Source organism: Nelumbo lutea, chromosome 5 (assembly GCF_056320005.1).
Source record: "Nelumbo lutea isolate HS-2025 chromosome 5, American lotus-T2T, whole genome shotgun sequence".
Lineage (NCBI taxonomy): Eukaryota > Viridiplantae > Streptophyta > Magnoliopsida > Proteales > Nelumbonaceae > Nelumbo > Nelumbo lutea.
The window spans coordinates 19,305,001-19,327,541 of NC_142688.1; the positions used below are offsets into that span (position 1 = coordinate 19,305,001).

At 33.9% G+C, this 22,541-nt stretch overlaps 1 protein-coding gene across 10 annotated transcripts in view; it reads right to left on the reverse strand.

Moving 5' to 3' along the window:
- Positions 1–8,514, reverse strand: part of LOC148850770 (MADS-box transcription factor 23-like) — a 59,984-nt gene extending 51,470 nt beyond the window's left edge. For 2 of the 10 annotated variants that reach the window (XM_088943137.1, XM_088943134.1), the window contains exon 1: positions 7,887–8,513. In XM_088943137.1, coding sequence (XP_088799263.1) covers positions 7,887–8,068 — 182 coding nt within the window. In that variant the 5' untranslated portion in view covers positions 8,069–8,513. Of the gene's footprint in view, positions 1–7,886 lie in introns of all 10 variants that reach the window. The other 8 variants (XM_088943140.1, XM_088943141.1, XM_088943139.1 and 5 more) reach the window with 6 other exon arrangements.
- Positions 8,515–22,541: the final 14,027 nt, after the last annotated feature.

Here is a 22,541-nt window from a genome sequence, read left to right on the forward strand (position 1 = left end):
TCAGATTCAGACTGTTAAAATTGTCTCATTATACCAAGAAAAGAATCAACATGCAAACAAATATTTTCCTAAAGTGAGTAGTTTTATTAAAATGACATTTCTCCAAAATTTCAATCAGCTTTGCAATGAAGAGTTGGCCCCATCTATTCAAAAGCATCCACATATTTCTCCACCATTCAACTTTTTTCCAAATTAACACAAACGCCGGGATAATTAGGAAGGTGAATTGATTGTGTTATGTGCAAGCAAATGCAACCTTTGAATAAAAAAAATCCAATTAGGTTTTTATTGGAATTCATTACAATTGTTGTACACTTGTACCCAAGTATCATTAAATTTTCACTTTGAGCAAAGAATTCGTTGAAGCTTGTTGCTCTCTTTGATTGTGGTAAGAATCCATCTTAAGGCTCTTTTGGTAACTAACACGTTATAGTTCAATGAGGGCATGGATTTTGTGATGGTGGAAGGTGGTTCTAATTTAGTGCAGCAGTTGAACCAAATGAAGGTTTCAGTATATAATTTTCTATGATTCTGTGGAAGGAAATCGTACAACAGGATATGTTTCTTCCACATCAAATAACCTTACATAATCATGTTTCTTGGGCACCAAATATCATACCATTAAATGGCGAGGTATACACAAAGATACGCTTTTACAAGATCACAAGTTTGGACACGTTGGCACGAGTACAAACTAGCTGTAAGAAAATCAGAGATCATGTCTGGCAATATAATGGATTATGTTCTCAAGAGCAAGCAAATTAGCTTTCGATGTTGTCAAGGCATATTTTGCCGGTTTTATGACTCAAAAGTTATAAAGGGGATATTTACCTTTGTAAATACAAAGGCGAGTGTTATGGAACTATTAATAATTTAATATTGAAGCAAAGGTAGATACGTGTAGCTTTTTTTCATTATTAATACTAGTGTAAGGACAGGTGCAACTTGCACATGGGCCAGACCGGGCTTTCACTCTGTATTAATAGATTTTTTTAAGGCCCGAGCCCGGTCCGACCGTTGGGCCTAAAACTTGGGCCCGAGTCTGGCCCGACCATCGGGCTTACTGCTGAAACGGCTGAATAGAGAGAGAGAAATAAAAAAATGTATATATTAAATTATAAATATATATTTTAATAAATATTATATTATTTATATATTTATATAATATATAAAATGCATATTTATGTATTTTATAAAATATATAATACTGAGTTTGGTCGGGTCAGGTTTTTTTGACAAATCCCAAGCCCGGCCTGTAACATAGTCGGGCTTATTGTGTTAGGCTTGAGTTTCGGCCCGTGGGCCTAATTACATGACCAAGCCTGATCGGGGTGCAGGCCGGGCCGAGCCGGGTCATCGGGCTACCCGGCCCATGAACAGGTCTAGGTGCAAGTAAAGGGTGAAGATACAAGTTGATTATAAATTTTAATTTAACTTTTATGACTTGTACCAAAATCTAGGTAATAATATCTACTTTATAATAGTATAGATCTTAAAATGTGTATGGCACCCAAATATCAATAAAATCTTTGTTTATTATCCATATTTTTGTTTTCATTTGTTTTTAGAATTGCTATATCAGTAAAAAAACAAAAGCATGTTCTCTAATTATGGTTGTGATTGGCACCATTGTCACTTGCAACGTTTTAGGTTGGTCAATGTGAAATTTTGATAAATTGTTTTATCACATCACACTAGATAACCATTTTGGCACTTCCACTAAAAAAAATATAGGTATTGGATTGGGTGTTGGCATTTATAGTAGAAAGACTGATGTTTCTAGCAATGGTACCAAATATTGTATTGATAACTCAAAGCATTTGTGGTAATATATATATATATATATATTCTCGTAAAATTTGTATTGACCAACCTATAATGTTGCAAGAAGTGACAATGGTACTAGACACAACCTATGTTGTTTTTTCATAATTTTTTCTTAAACTATAAAAATCATGTTATTTAAAATGCAAACAAATTTTTACTCTTCAAACTTTTGAAAACAATAAAAAATCCATAGACAATTAACAAAGCTTTCCATGCTTTTGTTATATAAAACAGTCTGTTTCTGAACTAGATGGTTTTGATTTGTTTTTGGAACTGGAAACAAGAAAAACAATTAAACATTGGAGTACAGGCTCCTAAAAAAATTGATTTGTTTTACCAATTTTTATTTTTATTTGTTTTATTTATTTTTTTTCGTTATTAAACATTTGGGATAAATACCTTTTGACATAAAAATTTTATCATTTAATCCTGTCTTGCTTTCTCTCCGCTCTGAATGATGGATTTAAGAGAAGAGTTGGAGCTTTAGGGCTTTATAATAGGAAACCGGATTGGCTGGAAACAAAATCCTGCAGACCGGGCTGGGCTACATATCATGAGTGAACACGCCTGTGTTCAGTGTTCACTCATGATAGATAGCCCAACCCAGTGTGAAAAGGAATGACCAGAAGCAATTACTCTGTTTTTATTTCTATTGGTGGTTGTTATTTAAAGTATGAATCCTCTGTCTAATCACTGGTAAGAGTGAAAGGAATGACTGGAATACACATGTTGATCTTTCTTAACGGTCACACATGTTTGGGTCATAGGGTTGGCCCAATACCTATACTGGGAGTAAAGGAACCAAATGAGGAATTTATGAGTGAAAATTGAAGAGATTCATATGGTCTATTTCAAATGTTGTCAATACATTCTTGTTCTTTTATGCATCTTCCTTTACGTTCAAAAAATGGGGAAACCAATATCTTTATTTTTTCGTTGGCTTCGAAGGGGCATTTTACTCTTATCTTGACTATTTGTTTCATCTTGTTAAATGATTTAAAGTTAAGAAGATTCTTTTATGCCTCCCAACTTGCATAGAGCAATTATCAATTTACATTACACATTATTAGAGCGTCATGTTGATTCAACTCTCCACGGGCCACGGCTACATTCATTATACAGTCACCCATGCCTCAACCATCCAACATTTTGTTCCACATGAAATATGGCTCATATTATTTCAATCATGAAAAATACCTTCCTACAATACATCAAGAAACAAGTCTCCACTTCATTCGCCTAGCTTCGATTTGCATTGGTTCCTTGGACATTAATTATGGTCTAAATATTTAAAACTACTAATATTTCAATAAATTGTGAATCATATTTTAATAATGTCATTGATTTATTAGATTTTGTTAATAAAATTCTGCTTCTTAAATTATTGAATTTCTTACCTCGGATCCACCGAATGGATGATCCTGATCCTATTTTATATGCATTAACCTACATTTGGTTCTTGAACTAAAAAAATTATGTTCTAGCTCATTTTGCAATTACTTGAGGTGTGATGCATTTAAGTATTATTGTTGTCATTTTTCTTAGTAATATAATTAGCCCTCCCACATAGAAGCATGGAAGGCCTCATTATCTATTTTTGTGGAGAAATTGTTCACCTAATCAAAGTCATCCAGTAATGAAAAAGTGAAGCTGAAGTAAAAGGTGGACTAACCAATTATGAAGAAATAGGAGATGGAAAAACATTATTTACAAAGCTATTAAATATGCAATTTATTTTGAGCTCAAGGTTATAAAACAAAATGCAGCGAGTGAACCGGTTACAAATACCATGAGCGGAATGGTAGCATAACTTGAAATTAATTACAATATTAATAAGTATGATTGTAAGGGAATTTAATCCACTATTTATGCAGAGGACAAAACTGTTTAATTTAAGATCATGACCAAGCAAGATACTACCGATTGTTATGAGCAAAACTGACTTAAAGAGATCAGGATGCATATAATTGTCTATCTCTACTTATTTTATCAAGCATTAATTGAGGCCTTCATGTGCAGGGCCTTGTAATCTTTTCATTTATTTATTTATTTATTTATTTGAAAATTTTTTATTTAAATGATAGGTTCATTTGAAATACGTAAAAAAATTGTAAGAGATGAAAGGTGAGAAAAATATTCAATTTATTAACTTTTAATATACTATTGACTTTGAGAGTGAAAATGAATTTATCTTAAGAATTAATTAGTTGGGAGATGTGCAATGCAGGGGCTTTGTTAAATGAAATTAAGGCAGAAGTCAAAAGGAGTATTAAGACATTCCTAATTGGACCAAGTAAGAATGAATCCACCCTAAGCATTATTTTTGGGTTTACGTATTGTCTGATAAATTGGTATTACTTTTTATTAATTTTAAGTTAAATTTAAATGGATTTGAATTTTTATTAATAATTTTGTTTTTGTTAAATATTTATTAAATTGTGTGATTTTTGTTTTAAGTAGAGATAAAGTAGAAGGAAAGACATTTGAATTTGGGGAGAGTCAATCCAAATTGAACCCAAGTATTATATTTTGGGTTGTGTATTTTAGATAAATTTACATTTTTACATGGATTTTAAATGAAATATTATTTTTTAAAATGATAAAATTTTATTACTTTTTAGTGGATGCTAAAAATGGAATTTAAAAATAATAGCTTTCTATTATTTTTTTTAATATTCTATATTATTTTAGACAAAACTTAAGTGGATTTTTAATTAACTAATATTTATCACTTGTTAATTTCATTGATAACTTAATTTTTATTAGTTATTGCTAAAGAAATTTGCATTTTTATTGTTTTTAGTTGAAATTTAAGTTAAAAATTCATTTTTATTTTAAAATTGGATCTAAATTAATAAAAATTAATTTTAAAATTAATAAAGTTGATTTTAAGTTATTATTTTACTAAATTAATTAAGCTATTATGACCAAATGACTGGGAACTTATTCATAGAAAACTGAATAAATAGAAAGGGGAGAGGAGCCCACATAGAAACATCCTTTAAAATCAAGGAAGGTTGGCATTTAAAAAAAAAAAAAAAAAGATCTAAAAAGGATGAGGGAGAGGGGATGCTGAGAAGAGCAACAACTATGTTTTAGGTATACAAAACATATAATTATTATACTAGTAAGTTAGCATCTAATGTACCCTTTACTTAAAAGGCAAAATTGATGAGGAAACCTAATAATGACTACTATTTTGGGTATTCAGAACTGTTCTCCAAATATCTGGGTTGAACTACTTTCGTGTAAGGCAATTATATATAGATTGTTTTAAACTTATTTTGTTGAACTTGCTGCGTCTTACACTTTTATTATTGTTGTGTCACGTTAATCATTTTTATTAAAGAAATGGCATTATAAAAATTGCACCTGAATCTTAACTTTGTTATAGTGTGCTAAAATAGATTTCTTGGTATAATAACTGTGATTAGATCACGAAGAAAAGTTACCTGATTACATTTCCAACAAATTAAAAATAAAACTAGGATAAAGTAAATAATTAATTAATTATTGGCCCGCTCCTATAAAAATTGAAACTGACTATTAATGATAATAAATAGCAAGCTTTGTGTGATAGCATATCAACTGGCATATCAAACGAGAGCCTGCTGGAAATCAATGCAACCACTTTAAAAAAAAAAAAAAAGAAAACCGATAAACCAATATGATCTCAATTGATTGCATTTCAGCATATGGAGTTATCAGTCAACTTACAGTAATCCAGTTCACTTCCGAAGCCATTTCTTCTACAAATAATTTAGAGTAGTTTTCTTGTATAAACTAAAGGTAAAGTTGTCTTGTGTCAATCCCAACCAATAGTCTATAGCATAGGAGGAACATGCAGAGCGCACCACTATATTGAAAGTGATGGCTCAGCACATCCACTTCAATTCTATAAATTTGAAGGAAAAAATAAATTGGGTAAGATTCAGAAATCATTGCTTGTATTTGAGCCATCCATCAACCCCTTTTGTTATTGCCGCACATGGAGAAAGCTGCAGACAACCGGCAGGTTAAAGGTTCCATCTAATCCCATGCCAACCCATATGCACGTATTATATTGGCATGTATCACCTCTTCAGCAGAATGTTCAAACATCCTAGCATTTATTACAGCAAGAGGGTTGAGGGGATGCCTCAATATCTATTATGTTGAAGCTATCATCACAATTTTTGATAGATAATTTTCTCATTTTCTTATTGAAGTGGCCATTTTCTTCATCTACGCTGAGAGAGGTCAAGCGATCTTTCCATTTTCATTTAATTTGTTATATAGAAACCACAGAAAACAAAACTGGATAACATTTAGAGTACGATATGTTAACCGAGCATAAAATTATGGGGTGATTGCCAATATGCCCGATTTTCTTTTCAAAACCAAAATATAGCCGCCATAACAGAAAAAAAAAATAAATGTTTTTTTTTTTTTTTGATGTAGCAGTCGCTTTTATTTTTGAAAACAAAATCATAAATATTGGCGAACACCCACTATCTTCTGTGTTCAAAAAAGAAAGTATTCCCTAATGTGAATTGTGAATCCAAGCCCAACATCTTCAGCTTGGCCTAGCATTCAATTTGCACATTTTGCCTGAGGTCGCCACAGCATCTCTCTTTTGTCACCGACAATAACGGTTAGTACCCGATTCCCAATTTTGCGTCGTATGTGCACGTGCACTTGTATCATGATGACCATACATCCTCTCTGGCAAGTAAGGACACAACTGTACTTTCCATTTATCTAATCTGTACTCGGAGCAAACAGCCTCCGGCTCCGTTAGCTTGATTATCTATTTCCATGTGACAACAATTTACCCCAATGAAATTCATCCTTCCAAGTTTGATAATATCTCAACACAAAATTGAGCTCTTAACGAAGGGTAGCTTTCTCAAATTACACTCAACTTACATCATCAATATTCTTCAGGTCATGGTTTTCGTGCCATTTACTTCCATGTCACCTAGAAATGGAAAACTACATAATCTTACGACTGCACATACTCAGCTCACGCTTACGAGATACGACATACTCTTACTTGGAGAATAAAGCCTTCTTTCTCCAGTGCGACTCAATCTATATGTTTGGCCTTTGCAGTATTTCTGATTTATCTACATAAAATGTAATTCTAAAACGGTTCTCTCATCTAAGTATCCTAGGAGAAAAGCAAGCTCAAGACCTTGACGCTCAGAGCTTCTCCAAGCCTGTAATGGAAATCTATGGTACTACGAATTGGAAAAAGGCATATCAGGAAGAAAAAGAAACTTTAATACAAAAGGAGATGTGTACTATTAAATACATACGTACTCTATTCTCGAATTCTTATTGAAGACTCAGCGTTAGTCTTCTAACATATCCTAAAGCCAAATAAATTCATTTTTGAAGAGTCTGCTGTTATTTTTCACGGAGGAACCCAACACTGCGACCTGTACGTCTCTAGAATCAAGACTATCGATTATCGACACCTTTCAACCCCCCCGCCCCCCCCCCCCCCCCAAACAAAAAAAAAAAAAAAAAAAAATCAAGACTATCGAACACCTTAAGCATGCCTTCAATTCAAACCAAGCAAACAGTTGTACATCAATTCCGTATCCTACAGGTGGAAGCTTCAAACACTTCAGGAGTATTATCAATAGGGATGAAATCACAAGCAGATAAGTAGATGAACGATCAAAGAGCAAGCTATGAACACAGAGTGAAGGGAAATAAGGTCGTATCGAAGTTGGAGAAAGTGTAGCCTATGTCAGCTCATGCAATGTGCGTTAATCGATTTCATAGTAAACCTTGAAGTCGTTCTAAACTTTTAGCAATTAGTACAGTCATACAACACAGTTTGTCATATTTCATGAACGACAATATCGTATTTTAGGGGAAGCAAAGAGAAAATGTAATAGAACTATATTAAACAACATAACTCCAGATAAAGATTCTAAGCTACAAATTAAAGCTACGATTACTGAGAATATAAGCTCCAGCTACTCAGATTTTTTTATAGGTAATACATGCAGAAGTACTAAAATAGAGAAATAGAGTGAGAATATAAGTAAGGAATTTTGTCCAACCTGGTACTTGCAAAATCATAGAGCTTCCCGGTGCTGGAGAAGATAATCAAACCTACTTCTGCGTCGCACAGGATCGCCAACTCCCTCGCCTTCTTCAGTAATCCGTTTCTTCGTTTTGAGAAAGTAACTTGCCTGCTGGTCGAATTGTCGATCCTTCGGATCACGATCTTGCCTCTCCCCATTCTTACTGTTTCAGATGTCAGGGTTTCTCCTCTGGCTTCTCTTTTAAATTTGCGGAAGACAGAAAGAGAGTGAGATAGAGAAGAGAACTAGAGCTCAAAGTTTTGAGATCTGAGGTATGTTAAAAAGAAGAAAAAAACAAAGAAATCGAACCATATGAACGAAGAATGGAGGAATATTTGAATCTACGAAGATCAGAAGTGAGAGATCGGAAGAAGAAAAAGAGAAGATTTGAAAAAAACCTTTAGTTAGTGAGCTTCTAACGGCGGACACCACAAGCGACTTTACACGAGAGGAGAACTGAAATGGATGTGAGATGTCTGTAATATACTGCTATATAAGGGGACGCTGCAATCAAAAAGCGGTTTTAGAAAATTGAAACCACTTTTCTAGGAAACACCAGATGGTTTTGTGCTCTGAAACAGCTAGTGGTTTTTACTGTTCAAACCTCAAAAGGAAGGCAACAAAAGTGCACTTGGTTCGAGGCCGAATCAGGGGCTGCGGGAATTTTATATTTCTGTACTTTTTTTTATGCGCCGTCTACATTAGCGATCACCGACACGTGTGAAAAAGTCACCTTCGCCGTACCGCCTGTTTCGGGATATCCTTAAATCTTTGCAAAATGGCGATCGTGTCCCTAACGGCTGTACCTCAAACATTGTCTTATATTGTACATTATCTACCGGGAATTAATTGTTAAATGTTTCACCTATTTATTAATTGGGCACGTAATCGCTGGTCATTCAGACTATTAGGCTGTGTTAAAAAAAAAGGAAAAAATAATATTAGGCTGTGTTTGGTTTGCCATAAATTAAGAAAAATTCGTACGATCTTGTTTGGAAAGAATGCAAATACAATATAAGATTTAAAAGTATACAAATCTAAGGTTTTGCATTGAATATATTTGTATTTATACTTGATAGCATTGGAATTTGAGATTTGAACCCGTCTTCACTACAGTCAATTATTGGCTTTAACTTATCAAATGAGGCACTATCACTTCGTAAATTCTTAAAAAACTTCCCCTTAATTTTCTTTTTCTCTTTAATTTTCTATCTAACCATTATTAAATTCACATAAAATAATTTTAAGACAAAAAAAAATCAATTCAATTTAATTGAATGTTAAAGCTAATAAATACATCGACTATCTCTTATTCAATTTAAAAAAATATATATTGAATCACCATGCAACTCTTTCTACAAATAGTTGGCATGGTGAATGGATCACAATATGAGAAACTTTGCATGCCATTGTAGATCAATGATGCCATTTTGGCATATAAATGATTATGAATTTTCATATTTTTTGATAATTTCATAATAAAATCCAATCTACCAATCATAAAAGTGGTCACCAATCGGTTAGTATCAAATTCATAAAGGGTTGTGATTGGTTCAAAATTTTCTGATATAATACCTTTTATGCTGATTAGATCTTATAAAACTGGGGATATGGTGGTAATTCATACAAAAGAGTGAGGGTAGGATCGGCAGTGAATATGAGGGGAAGGGCAGCCTTGGCTTGGCTTTTCGTGTGTTCCCAGGTTTTCGGGTTCGTTAATTCGCTGAGAGACCGAATTGGCGGGGGCGAGTACACGTCAAAACAATAAGGAATGTGCCACTTGTCATTAGAAAACGAGGTTTAATAAAACTGTGTGAGAGAGAGAGAGAGTAGTGACACCAAAGAAAAGGAAGAGAACCACCGATCCCGTTTCTATTTCTAACAGCTGAGAGACCAACCTCAACCTTTGAGGTTTTCCAAATAAGGCAAGAGTCGATCCTGCATGCAAATCCGAACGCAAAAGGTCATCCCCGTTTTTTTCTCGCTTCTAACAAGTTGCTCGAAACTGCCAACCATCATCAACCCATGTAAAAATTCCTGTATTGACTTCCTCTCCGGTTCCTCCCCTCTCAAGTATTTCTACTCTTAGATGAGATTCTTATTAAATATCATCATCCACTGTTCTTGGAGCTGACAATTCGGCATCAAAAATAGAAAGAAAATTTCTAGCTATAAGATATATACAAGTGGGCTTTGTTTATTTTTCCAAGTTTCTCTTTCTTGAGCCTTTAATTCTTTCTTCTTCTTTTTATATTATCATCAACAAACATTTGGTGCATTCGGTGTCATCATACTTTTGAACAATAATAGGATTCCATAAACTAGATTTTTTCCACCATAATAAGAATATGCAGTTGTCCATATATAATATTTTTAATTACCACAAAAGAAATTGACAAGTTGTCTACCTGGTCGCTCACTGTTTTTTTTTCTTTCTCGACACATTTATTTTTTATATTTATCAAACTCCAAAAATAGTCCTAGTAATTTTAAATTAAGATCTGTGATCACCTTATTGATCTTTGTATCAGAATAAGGAGCCATTTAATAACGGATGAAGTAGCTGAGTTGAATGACTTATTGCTTTATCTTTTAGTTGTTAAAATAATTAAATAATAAATTTCTTAAGAGTATGGTGATCTATTCAACTTCAGTTTTAACTGTTGAAGAGTCATAACTCTCTTAAAAACTCAATTATTAAAAGACAAAACAATAAACTTTTCAATTCAATATTTTCAGCTATTATCAAACGAACCCTTAGTTGAGTTGAATCGCTCAGTATTGAGTCAAACCAGTTATAAAGGACCGGAAAGCTAGCTGACTCGCATAAACTTCTGCCGAATTGAGCTGTTCATGTTCAAGACAAATTAAAAAATTAGAAACCAAGGGTTAATCCATAAACCGTGCTTAACTTTCATGATGATTTTATTTAACTATTCCTTTTTTAGTTCCTTTGATCATGAAAAGAATAAAGTTTTGAAAAGGGGGCCAATAAGACTTTGGAAGCATTACCTCAAATATCCATTCCACCAAGCCAAATAATATAATATCCAAAAAGAGAGGCCCAAATAATCTATACTTAATTTGGTAGATTTCCATTATCAAGGAACTCTCTTTTGAAAGCATACAGATGCAACTACATAAAAGTTACATGCTAAGAGTAAAGTAATCTCTCTTTTGGACATTGTTTGCACAACTATTTAGACAAGAGTCACAAAATTGTATCCTCTTTGGATTTCCCTGGCAATATTGTAAAATCCAACCATGCTCCTTGGATACCTTTTGCCCAAGATCGAACTGAACCGGGGCCCACCACCTGCTGGAGTCATCTGAGACCCATAACTTATGCCGTGGAAGGTGGGTACAATTTGAGTTGGACTTTAGATACATTATATTATTTATATAATAGGGTTCTATATTTTATGGTATTACCATATGAATCAGTAAGAAGAAGAGGGCTGGATGGATTAAAATTAAGTCTATGAATCCATTTGACCATTATCATTTTTAACTGTGCGTTTTTTGGGACCGGTTTAAAAAAAAAAAAAAAACGTTTATGTTTTCAAGACCTATTTAAAAAAAAAAAATGTATTGATTTTGTTTGGAAGTGTTTCTGTCACGTAGGTAGGCAGTGAACAATATTATTCTGTTAGGTATGGTGATTTTCATCTTCATTTTTTATGTATGTGCCGACAGGTAAGCACCGCATAGGATACATATAATCGTCAATCAGTCAACCATTGGGGGCAACAGTTCAATGATGCATGAAATGCCAAATTTAACGTTTTATGCATCGGTGGGGTCCCAACTTACGAGGCATACCCATGGTTCAAGCATTTTTTCAAAAAACGAGTGAATCAAATAATCATATATATGGGTGTTTGTTGAAACGCCTATGTGGATCCAATGTGGCACCATTTTTCAGAAAAATGGCCACGATTCCAAACATCCCCTTATTTGCAATTCTAGATTTATAAAATTTGAAAATGATTTTCATAACTCGTAAAGGATCAAATCTTATCATTTTTTTAATAGAAATTCATAAAATAAAGCATTAACAAATTAAGCCGTACAGAAAGGGTGGATTTAACGATTTCAACGTCATATTTATTTTGAGGGTAACTTAAATTGTAAAACAAACATGTGAGGAAAATCATTTAATTAATACATCAGATAAATAAGATGCTTTTATTGTTATTATGTGTTTTTACAAGTTATAACAATAACATGGTTTAGGTGTGGTACACTCATAGACAAGCAATCAAAACTAAAATGGGTATTCCCCTCAAAGCAGGAAATAATTTTGCCTCATTTTAAAGACAAGTTATGAAATTCCTGTGTTGGTTATTAAACTTCAAGAACTGAAGGGCTTGATGACTTTCTGGGTCAACAAATGGTATCTAATAAGCTCTACAAAGAAGATTCAATTCAAACCTGTAAAATATTGACAAGTTGTCCACTTCAAATGCCTAATTAATCAATAAAACATTGAAGAAATTAACCCCTTGCACACTTAAGGTAGGAACAGCTCATGGGTCATACATATCTCTCTCTCTCTCACCCCCTTGTTAAACACAGATTATTCTTTTGATTCTCTTGGGTACAAGTCAGAAAAGCCCTTTCATGAATTTGAGAGATTTGGTCTTTTTATGTCAAAGATTTTCTGCATTTCTAACCTACGACCTGGAATAACTAAAACAAAGTACACCCACTTAACAAAGCTATACTATTAACTTATTATCAAATTAGGTTTAGGTAATTCAATGGATTATATATTATATTATATTATTCTATCCATGATCAGAAATTAATTATTTATATGGCCCAACAACCCTATATTGACTAAATTATAAAATAGTGCAATAGTTAGTAGACGATTATTACAAGAACAATTAAGGTGTTGAACTTGAGCAATTATTTAGTGAATCTGTCACGAAATTACTATTCAAATAAAGTAATAAAACCATTAATTATTAATTTTAATTAGGGCTTTACTTCAAAACGACGTAACTTATAATTTGATGAAGGAATCGCCCGCAGTTAGGTCAAACGTCGATTGGAGTTGAAACTGGAACACCACCAGTTCCACTCGCAAGATGTTTCTCACATAGATTGTTGTTTATCCTTCCATTTTAAGTAAACCCAAGAAGATGGAAACGGGAATCGTCAACCTTGGATGGATGAGTTGTTATTGTTTTGTGTGTAAGCATTTGTACTTTTCTGATTCAGCATGGGAAATGATAAAGTACGACTGACCATAAACAATTTATTGTTTTAAGTTAATATCATATTCACCCAATTTCAAGAGAATAGTGCTCCACCCAATTTCACTTCCAGCCATTGAGAAGCACACAACTTAATATCATATTCACTAAAGGATAAAAGAAGTAAGTTTTTTAGTTCAGTATCTTCAGTTGTTACCATATGGCTTTAAGTATCAATCATTCAATTCCAAAATATGTGGCCATTTCGGAGGGCTTTCAAAATGCCATTTTTCACTTTCTAAGTTGGGCTTCATACAAAAATTGAAGAAGTTGTGTTTAGTGAAAACCAAGAAAGTCAATATTGGCATTTTAGAGGCAAAAAAATACAACTATAATATAAAACTACTCTACGTAGTTTATCTGGAACACAGGTACTCAACCACCATATTTAACTTAACACAACTTGCCCCAAGTGCAAATGCAAAAGGCGTCACCAATAGGACCTAATGGCCTATATATTATGGGTAGGGGTGGATTCAAGGCTCGTCAAGATATTACAAGGCTCGAATTTGAGTTTGATTTGAAAAAAAAGTATTTTATAAATATATATATATATATATATATATATATATATATATATAATAAATTTTACTTGATATTTAAAAGATATATAATATTTTTATTATATATTATTTTCTATAATGCTATATTTGTTATTATTATTATTATTATTATTTATGTATGTATGTATATAGCTATTTGAGTTAGCTCGTGAGTTTCATGAGCCGAGTTTTATTAGATTCGAGCTCGATTCCATTAATAAACGAGCCTATAAATTAGGTTTGAGCTCAGGCCAAAGCTAGTTTGAAACCGAGCCAAACCGAATTTTTCATGAACCGAGCTCGAATAGTTCGTGAAGGGCTTGGCTCGTGGCCACCCCTAATTATGGGCGTTAGAGATGGATTCAACTTGCAAATTGGAGTCTTACATATGGATTTTTGATAATCTGGTTGAATGAGTAGCTTCAGTTTGGTCACACCCCAAGAATTGGAATTGTTAAAAATGTGATGAAAACAGTCTCTTTATTAAAATTTGAAAAATATGTAATAAGACTTAAACCCATGACGTCTTATTTTCAAGTATTACTTAATTATCAGTAATCCACTTTTTTATTTATGTTCATTAATGATTCTTTAATTATTGTATAAATTATTTTATTAAATACGTATTTTAATGAAAATATGAATTAGGAGACTTGAACAGTGATCAAAATTTACTTATAATTTGAAAAACTTACTATCCATACATCATATTTAAATAACATATAAGTTATAAAATATATTATATATAATATTAATAAAACCCATAATATATATGCCGGTTGGATGTCAAATTTAACCTCAATTGAACCTCTGAAACTTCTCCCTTTTCCGCTTCGATAAATATCGACTAGAAGTTACTCATTTGGAGCCTTTGACATGGAATTGAATTCAAATTCCGGAGAGCATTTGCCCTTTTCGCGTGCGAATCTAAAGGGGACGTTGCGATACCCAGACGCCCGACACACATGTGAAGATACCAACATCATCCGCCAATCGAGGGCATAAAAATGGCGCTCATTCATCAACCTCTGCTAAAGGGAAGAAGCAGCCGTACGAATAGTGAACCAAAGCGTGTCAGTCTTACAATGGCCAAAAGGAGTAAGCCACCTCGAAGGCACCGATTACTATATCTAAACATCTGGATATTGTTTTCTCTTATCACTTAGGGAACAGTGGATTATTTTATCAAGCGTTCCCTGTGAATTTGCCTTAAGCTTTGGAAACTTTGTGTTTTGGTAGACACCGGCATCTTTGTATGGGTTTTGATCTGTTTGTAAGCTCGGGTTTCCATTGGCCAAAGCCACGTGAATAGATTCGTTCAACGATCTTTTAACCTGAAAATCAACAAACACTACTCGAGCAGGGTTGGCTCGGGCAGATCAACCCTAAATTCAATCCAATCTATTAAAACCCTGACCCTAACTCAATACTTGATCATCATTATTTATTATTCTATTCTTGACCATACTCCAGCCCAAGTCATGAAAGGGTCTGTTTGGGAGTGCTGAACTAAAGATTCAGCTCAGCTGGTTGCTTTGAAGCGCTCCTAATAATAAGTTAGTTTAGAATACTGAAATGAATAGCCCTTCAAATGTTGATCGACAGTTGATTTAGGCTGTTGAGAAATTTCGCTAAGGTTATGTTTGGTTTGAAGGAAACGGCAAGGAAAGGAAAAGGAAAAGATAAGAAAATCTATACAAGATTTGTAAAGATTTTTTTATCTTGCCCTTCTGATGGAGCGCAATCCGGTCGGTCTTAGCTGTCAACGATTTCGCCTCTGAGTTGGAGCGACGGGGAGTCTAAAACGGAAAAGATGAGGGAACTCCGGGGGGAACCCGGTGAGATAACTCCGAAGCTCAAGTTAGTAATCTCTCTAAGGCAAAGTATAGACCAGATGGCACAAAGTTCATATACCTTGTTGTTGAGGGTAGGGGGCCTTTTATAATCACTTCGCGCACTCACCCCGAAGCCCTTGTCAGGTCGGGTGTGATTACCCTCGCATCTGTCAGTTCGGGTGTCGTCCTTTCTGCTGAGACAGAACCGTCACTGCCTTTTGTTGGAGCCGTCTCTCTAACTGGAGATGGTGGTGTCAGGAGGCGGTAGCAGGTGGCCGTTTGGAGTGCGGCCGTTAAGCGTCAGATCCCAAGTCAATCAAGTGCGTCGCCCTTGGGTACGGACTTCCTTGGTATCAGGCATAGTACGATTTATTTGGTTTCGGTGCCCTGAGGGCGATGTGGAGTGGTGAGCGAGGTGAAGTCTTGAGTTCGGAGGTATGTATAGGGCAGGTCAATTCGGCAAGGTGTATCCCGAACTGTTACACGGCAAGCTAGTTCGGCGAGGTGTATCCTAAACTGTTACAAGGCAGGCCAGTTCGGCGAAGTACGTCCCGAGCTGTTATAAGGCAGGCCAGTTCGGCGAAGTATATCCCGAACTGTTACAAGGCAGGCCAGTTCGGTGAAGTATGTCCCGAACTGTTGCATGCAGGTCAGTTCGGATTCTTTCTGGTTTGGGGCCAAGGGTAAGTTCGGGCCCCTAGTAGGGAGTTCAGACTTTTCTCCCCTTGATGCTCATGCCTTAAGCTTGCTTTTGTGACGAGCTGTTGCCTTTGCCACGTGTTGCATAACTGTGAGGTCGGGCCAAATCTTCCTTCATCACCTTCATTTTCCTATATTTTCCTATTTTTTCCTTCAAATCAAATATAGTTTAAGGCTCAGTTTAAGAGTATGTATACAAATATATACAATATAAATACACTACTGCTGCTGCAACCCCAGACTAGCATTTTCTTAAGATACTGAATAATCTTCTTTTCAATTTAACTAACAATCATCAGTGTGTCCACGTCATGAACTTAACATACATATATACAAAAGATAGGAAATTTGGGTTTGATTTGAAATACAAATATTATAAATAAAATAATATAAACATCATATTATGATAATGATTTACTAAAAAACATCATTTGTCATCCCCTCTCCTCTCCCTCTCAAATACATATTTATGTACATAAAGTCAATACATATTAAAATACGTAATACATCAGGTTAGGGTTGGGTCAATTTGCTAAACCATCAGAGATGGAATTCAGTCTTTCCAGGACAGTGTTTCCATCGTCTTTGTATTCATTTACAGCCATGCATTAAGAATATCTCTATAATTGTATGCTTTTTTTTATAAAAAAGTATAAAGACTTAACATGGTCTTGTGAAGACCAAATCCAATTTCAAACCATTAAGCCTACTCCAACCTAACCCTTTATGTGATTGGAAAATTTCCGATCCTTAACCACAAATCTTATATTTTTTCTTGGATTGGGCGCCGATTGGCACGACCCCAGTTGCACCTTTGGCGCTAGAGTTACCAAGAAGAAACCCCATTTCAAGGTATTGGATTAAAATACAAATGGGTTCATGTCTCCAACTAAGTGTGTAGCCAAGTGTCATTGCATCCCCAAATCGTGCGACTGGATACATGGAGCAAGAGAAAAAGTTAACCCCATAATAGATTTCTATTCCATTAAATAATAATTTCAACCATGGAAATGTCTCTTTACTGAGTCGTCACCTTTTTAAAATTTGATTCTTTGCCGTTGTGATGTCTAGCTCCCATTCTCCACTCAAAGAAAAGAGTTTGCCTTTCTTTTTTCTTTTTTTTTTTTTGGAAGAGAGGCATACATGTCCTTTCGATGCCTTCTACGGGTCCATCCTGCACACATAAATTGAACGAACTTGTACTTTTACAGGAGGTTCTGATAAAAATTTGTTTAGGTTTTGTATGGAACTATGGATTTTGTGGATGAATAAGAACATACTCCCACATTTAATATTCTCTGTTTGAACTACTTTACGGTAGCTTTCTGATGATTTGCTCAGAAAAAAATAAAGTTTCTGGTCATTAGGGCTATGCAGGATTTATTGTTGTTGCTTTCTATTCTTCATGGCAATCAAATTGCCTTCATGAAAGTTTTGCATACGGTTTAATTTTACATCTGTTTATTTGTAATTATGATTTACACTTTTATTTAATATAAAATTTGTACTTTTTGTTTCATTTGTTCTTGAAAACTGATGCAAAATTTATATCACCTTCTTACATCATTTTACTTCTTACCTCACTTTCAAGTAAACAATCCTCTTCCTAGTTACTTTTATTTTCTTTCATATAAAGTGAAGATTACATTATTTTACTCCTCATAAACAAATTAATTAATAAAGATAAAGTCAAATATGAAGCAAAAGTAAATCCAAATTTACATTCAATCTATTTGCATCGCATGCATTTACACCAATGCAAATAAAATTTATTTGCAGAAAAACTGAGCCAAAGGATCAGTAGTCATATTAATGACACATCTTTCGTATACTTTAACTTGTTACAGATATGATGTACCAATTGTGGCTATAATGATTAGTACCATTGCTATTTCTACTGAAATGTCAATTTGGTGCCTATATTAATATACGAGCTTGATAGAAATGAACATAATTATGAGGTGATAATTGTATCTTGTTAAATTTCCAAGCTCAGCAAAAAAAAATGTCTTGATTCCGAGGATATAAATCTAATACCATAAAATTTGTGCCCATATAGAAGTATGGACCTTTATCCAAATTAATTCCATATCTTACCTTTTTAAGACAAAATTCATTTAATCATATTTACACTTGAGTTCTGTATTAACTATATTCTTTTATTTTGATCATTTCATTATTGTTATTGTTGTTGTCTTTCTTTTTCTTAGTATCCTTAAGATTACTAGTGCAGGAGCAGGTATTATGCATATTTGCAAGTAAGGTCGCTGTGTTTGGTTGAAGTGCAATTTTATTTGTATTAGTATAAATGCATGGGAGTACAAATGTAAAAAATGCAAACTCTTTTTTAATTTTGTTTTGGATTTTTCTTTATTCTGATTATTATATTAATTTATTTTATTTATATTGCAATCAAACAAAATAAACTAAATTTTAAAACAAAAATAGGTCAGAATTTACACTTGAATCATTTGTACTGTCATGGTTTTGTATCAGCGCAAATTTATTTGCATTGCAATCAAATACAGCCTAAAGCTCAGTTTGCAAGGAGTACAAATGTAAATATATATAGAGCACAAAACCTTGTATTTTATATTATTTTTTATATATTGGTACTGTACTATATTTGTATTTATACTCCTTCCAAACTGAGCATAATTCAAAAACAATAACGCAAATATATACAAAATATAAGATTTTATACTATACATATTTATATTTGTATTGGAAGAAGTAAAAAAACAATTATATAAAGTATAAAATCTTATATTTTGTCTTATTTTGTATATATTTATACTGTACATATTTATAGTTATAGTCTTTCCAAACTGAGCCCAACTATTACCTACACACATATATCCAATATCACCATTCCGATCGCCTGAAGAGCCAATATATGCTATTAATGGGGTTTAAAAACGAAACGTGAAGAAAGGGTATTAATTGTGTTCATCTCAGTAGAAAAAATATAAGGGGAGATAAACTAACAAAGAGAAGAAAAAAATTATGGATATGTAGTGACACAACTTGTCCTCCCTGTCACATCCTCCTTTCTTAACCTAAATTTCCATTTCCCTCCACCTAGGTTGTTTTATTGTTTTAATATATGAGATGATACAAAAAATTCTTTCCTTGTTAACTTGTTTTTTTTTTTTTTTTTCAGAATGCGTAAAATATAAAAACAAAGTATGAAAATGTTATAAAATCATGCAACCGCGCGGCCCATATATTTGGGATAAGGCTTGCATGATGATGATGATGAAAAAGTAAAAAGAAAGAAAGAAAAAATCATTTAATTTTCTTTCACAGTCAACATATGGTCCCACAGTTTTCAAACAAATGATGCGGTTTACAGTGATTTTTGTAATGCTTAGCTCAATTATCAGAGCAACTAGAACCAAGGTTTGGTTCTAACTTCTAAATCCCCATAGTCCAGTTGTCAAGTTTGTTGTTTTGAAATATTCATATCAATTGTTACAATAAAAAAATCATAGGCTCATCCTCTTGTCTATGGGCCTTTTGGATTCGTGCCCCTAGTTTTGGGTATACTATTTTTCTTATTGTGTCTACCACTATTTTCACACATATTTCTCTCAAAGAATTGAGACACTGTGCTAGTATGAAATACGAATTCAAGTTAAAAATTACTTAATTTTCTCAATCATATTAGAAATATTAAAATGTAGGAAGTAATGGGGGAATTTTGGTGATCATTCACAAAGTTAAAGAGAATACCAGTAAGTAGTTTTGTTTTCTCTTGTTCTCTGATGTCATACTGTTGTCACTTATGTAATATTAAGTAAATGATCAAAAGATACAAAAGCAATTTTAACCAATTGTGATTTGACAACGTGGTGGTGCAGCAAGCAGCCTCTAAAGAACAGCTTGTTTTATTGTCATAATGCGGTTATTGACGGATGAGAAAACCGGATAGCTTTTTTATTAAGGCTGTGTTTGTTTCAACATAAAATGGAAGTAAGGGTTTCCAGACTGAAATATTTATCCGTATATCTTTTCATTTAAAAATTGTGAAAAACAATAGTTAAAGTATTTCAGTATGAAAAAGATTTTACATTCGGGTCTTTCTGGGGAACCTGTGTTTATCGAGGATCAGGAATGAAGTATAACTTTTATCCCCAACAGGGCTCAGAGTTGAAAATGGGAAATATGATCCTTGCCCTAAACTCATTCATTGTCATTCCTACTTAATTATAACAATTATTTCAATTTCTCAGACTTCAAAACAAGGGCCCCACCCCATTCTCACATTCAATTAGTCCAGCCACGTATGCGTCTGCTTCCTATTTGTGTATCAATTACAATAATCATTTGCAAACACATGCGTCGAGTTGTCAATCTTGCTTTTCGTTTGGTATTCTCCATGTTATTTTCTGGTTTAAAATAGAATTTTCTAAATTGGATTAAAATCTTCTGCTAGTTTATTTTGATCATATTCAATCAATAGCCGGTTTTGAACCAATTCACAAATATTTAAATGTCAATCATTTGTAATTTATGGTTATACCTTAAATTAGTTTAGGTTTCGGTGAATATATGCCGTTCTACTTGAAATATATAACTGATCAGGTTTGATTAGATTTATTACAATTGTAATTTTGGATTAGTCAGTGAGACAGTAGAGGTAATGTTTTGGTAGATGTATTAGATGCTTGGTTAGATGCATTAAAGAAGTGTTTATATTAAAATTTTAAAATTAGTTAATACAAAAATAAAACTCACTTAAACAATAGTAATATATTTAAGTTAGAATTCTAATGTTAATTCAAGTAACTAATATATGATTAATAAGTGTATGACTTTTTACAAAACAAATGACTAGGTTTAGTCATCTGACAAAATCAGTTATATTTTTAAAATAATGTCAAAAATGGTGAATAGAAAAGATTTTTAATTTTCTGGGGGTAAAATTGCCCTCAACTAAAAGACTTGTCACATGACTTTTTCCCTTTTGCTTGGTACTCGAGGCTTATCGACCAGTTGTGCGGTGAAACTATCACCGCTACCAATGTCGTCGCTCAATTGGTATATGAACAGGGGGTTCTGTGTATTGTTGGGGAAAGCCGAAATGGACGAAGAAAGCCGGTGCAAACATCGTGGGAAAATAAGGATTCCAGATGTTCATTCTTCACCGGTAAGAAATTTCTGTTGAAGCTTTTTGGGTATTTTCTTCCTCGGATTCCAGACCCAACAGAACAAAACAAAACAATAAATACAATAAAAGAGATCTGAAATAGGAAGAAGAATGAGGAGGATGTTTAGAGAAAATATTACATCGATCACAACTGTGCTTTTTTGCAATATATACTAAAACCGAAAGTTCATATTTAGAAAATCTAAAGAGATCTTTGAATCAAATGGGTCAAGATAATATTCAACAAAGAGATAAAGAAAACCGATCAAAACATGACATGTTATAGCCTTGTAGGTATAAAAAAACTAAGTGTTTTTCTCCTTTTTCGTTCTTTAACTAGTTTGGTGGTGCTGGGAAGCAAACCAGTGAATTTAGCAAGGTGGGTGATGAAGGGTGATTTGTCCCGACCTAGTAAAGAGGGGATACATGGACATGACCTGACCAAGAGATGACAACTCAGCCTAATACGATCATTCTACAATAGATCGAGTTCGGATATTCAACCATCTTGAGATAAGGTAACCTCGGGACAAGGTCACCTCGGTACTAGATCGCAACAGGATCACTTCGATCCCAAGGCACTTCGGCATTCAACTCAGTTTAGAACCTAAAAGCATAAGCTCGAGGATACCAACTTCAAATCACTATGTGGTGACCCCAGAAATCCCTCCAACGGATTTCAAACCTCATGGGATCACGTCGCGTAACAGCTAGCGTTATCTCCTCCTCGCCTGATTCGGGCGGAATTGACAAGCCTTATCAATTGACGACGTTATCCCTCAATTAACGTGGAAGTGGATCTCATCGTGATGAAGATCCCGGATCCAATCCGCGAAACCTGCAAGGACTCAGCTATATAAAGGCTCCAACCCCAGGGGCATAAGGTACGCATGATTTCTCTGCTCTCTAGCTCTCAATATTCTCAGCATTTTTTAGCTCGCAACAAGTTTGCTAACTTAAGCATCGAAGCGACATCGCCGGATTAGCCACCATGGGTTCTCTGATCCTCTTGTAGATCAACCTAGTCCACCGTCCAACTGAAAGTCAGATCACCTCTAACAGAGAGCAGCTAGATCACATTACATCAGTGGGTTTTGATTCCCTCCATTCGTCACTCAGATTGAACCACCGGACCACTA